Consider the following 1,779-nt stretch of genomic DNA (forward strand, 5'->3'; position numbering starts at 1 on the left):
TAACTTGAGCTATATATGTTCGTTTTAGGCGTATAATATACCGTTTCGAAGCTTACGACGAGACAAATCAAATCCAAAATCATGTACTCCATAAAATCCGTGGGTTTATGCGCGACAAGCAATGGAACAGGTGCCATGGCTTTGTAAATTTGAAAAAGTGGCATGGCTTTGTAAATTTGATGAAAGTGATGAGGGTAATGTAGTCCAAACATAATGTGTTTGGCTAGTTATGATAGAAAAAACTTTGGGGGGTTAAAGTTGAAAAACATAAAAGTTTTATGGCTAATTTTGTAAATTTCCCTTTTTTTTTTTCAATACACATAATTTACGTTTTTTCAGAATAACAAACAAAAATATGTAGTAATAAACAATAATAATAATAATAATATGAACAACACTAAGGCCTTGGCTTTCTACCATAAGCTTGCTTGCACACAGAGTAAGATTTTTGGGAAGGAGAACACAGCTGAGAAGAAACTGGACATCCCTGTAGACAATTATCCCCCAGGCTACCGGCGACCGGCACGTCACCACTGAAAAATCCTATCGGTGCTTTACCAATCAAGAAGTTCCCATCCAGAAACAACCTCTTCAAAGACTTCTTGTGACTGAACTCCAATGGGATACCGCCGCGTAATCGGTTGTAACGCATCGACAGAGACGACAGCATCGGATAATCAGCGAAATTCACGGGCAAGTACCCTTGGATCTTGTTGAACCCCAGATCAACCGCCACCAGGTCGCTTCTGCCATCCACTGGCTTCGAGATCCCGACGCGTGTCAAGGTGTTATTGGATAGGTTAACTTGCTGGAGTGCTGGCAACAGGAAGAACCACGCTTCAAGTGTCCCGGTGAACGAGTTTTCGCTGAGTTCGATAACTTCCAGCTGAGTTAATCCGTCAAAGGAGTTCTTTGTAATAACCCCAGATAAAACATTGTTCTTCAGAGCTAGCTCTGAGAGATTTGGCGGCAGCTTTGGTAATGAACCGGTGAGCTTGTTGTAACTCAGATCGAGTCTTCTCAAACTCGACATCAAAAATGTGTTTTTTGGGAGAGACCCGGATAGAGAATTATAAGAGAGGTCTAAAGAATCGAGATTTTTGAGCTGGGTGAGTGAGTCGGGGACTGAGCTGGAGAACGAGTTGGAGCGGAGGGTCAACATTTGGAGATTTGAGAGGGAGGAAATGGAAGCTGGGATCGGACCAAAGAAGTAGTTATCAGAGAGGTCAAGGATGGTGAGTTGGGTGAGTTGGGATATGAGAGGGGTGAGTTGGCCGGAGTAGCCGGCAGGGTCAAGGGTGAGTTGGGTGACACGGGTTGAGTCAGACGAGCAGAGGAGGCCGCAGGTGAAGTGGGTTCGGCGGGGGAGGGCACATGGGTCGGTGGCTGTGAAGTCCCATGAGGCTAAACAGGACCAAGGCTGGATTGAGCTTGGCTTTATTGAGGCTTTGAATGCTTTGAGAGCTGATATGTCTTGTGGAGAAGTTAGAGCTACGGCTAAAGAAATTTGAACAATAACAAGAAGGAAGCATGATGCAGCGTTTGAGATTGAAGAGAGTTTCATGTTTGTGAAAAAAAAAATTGGTGGGTTTCGGGTTAATTGGAATTTGAGTGTTTTTACGTTTGTGGGGTTTAATTTATAACTTTTATTACGTATGTGGGGTGGAAAGCACTGAACGTTGGAGTTGGTTGGTCAATGCATAGACCGATACATGTCCATGCCGAGATATTTTATTTGTGAATACGAAGTGGGTCGTTTACTCGTTTACACTCTCTTTT

At 43.5% G+C, this 1,779-nt stretch overlaps 1 protein-coding gene across 1 annotated transcript; it reads right to left on the reverse strand.

Moving 5' to 3' along the window:
* Window positions 1–370: 370 nt before the first annotated feature.
* On the reverse strand, window positions 371–1,779 carry LOC18033992 (putative leucine-rich repeat receptor-like serine/threonine-protein kinase At2g24130). Its single transcript, XM_006422886.2, has one exon. It carries the CDS (start codon window positions 1,562–1,564, stop codon window positions 398–400), a length of 1,167 nt encoding a protein of 388 aa, XP_006422949.2. The 5' UTR covers window positions 1,565–1,779; the 3' UTR covers window positions 371–397.

Source organism: Citrus clementina, unplaced genomic scaffold, assembly GCF_000493195.1.
Source record: "Citrus clementina cultivar Clemenules unplaced genomic scaffold, Citrus_clementina_v1.0 scaffold_8, whole genome shotgun sequence".
Lineage (NCBI taxonomy): Eukaryota > Viridiplantae > Streptophyta > Magnoliopsida > Sapindales > Rutaceae > Citrus > Citrus x clementina.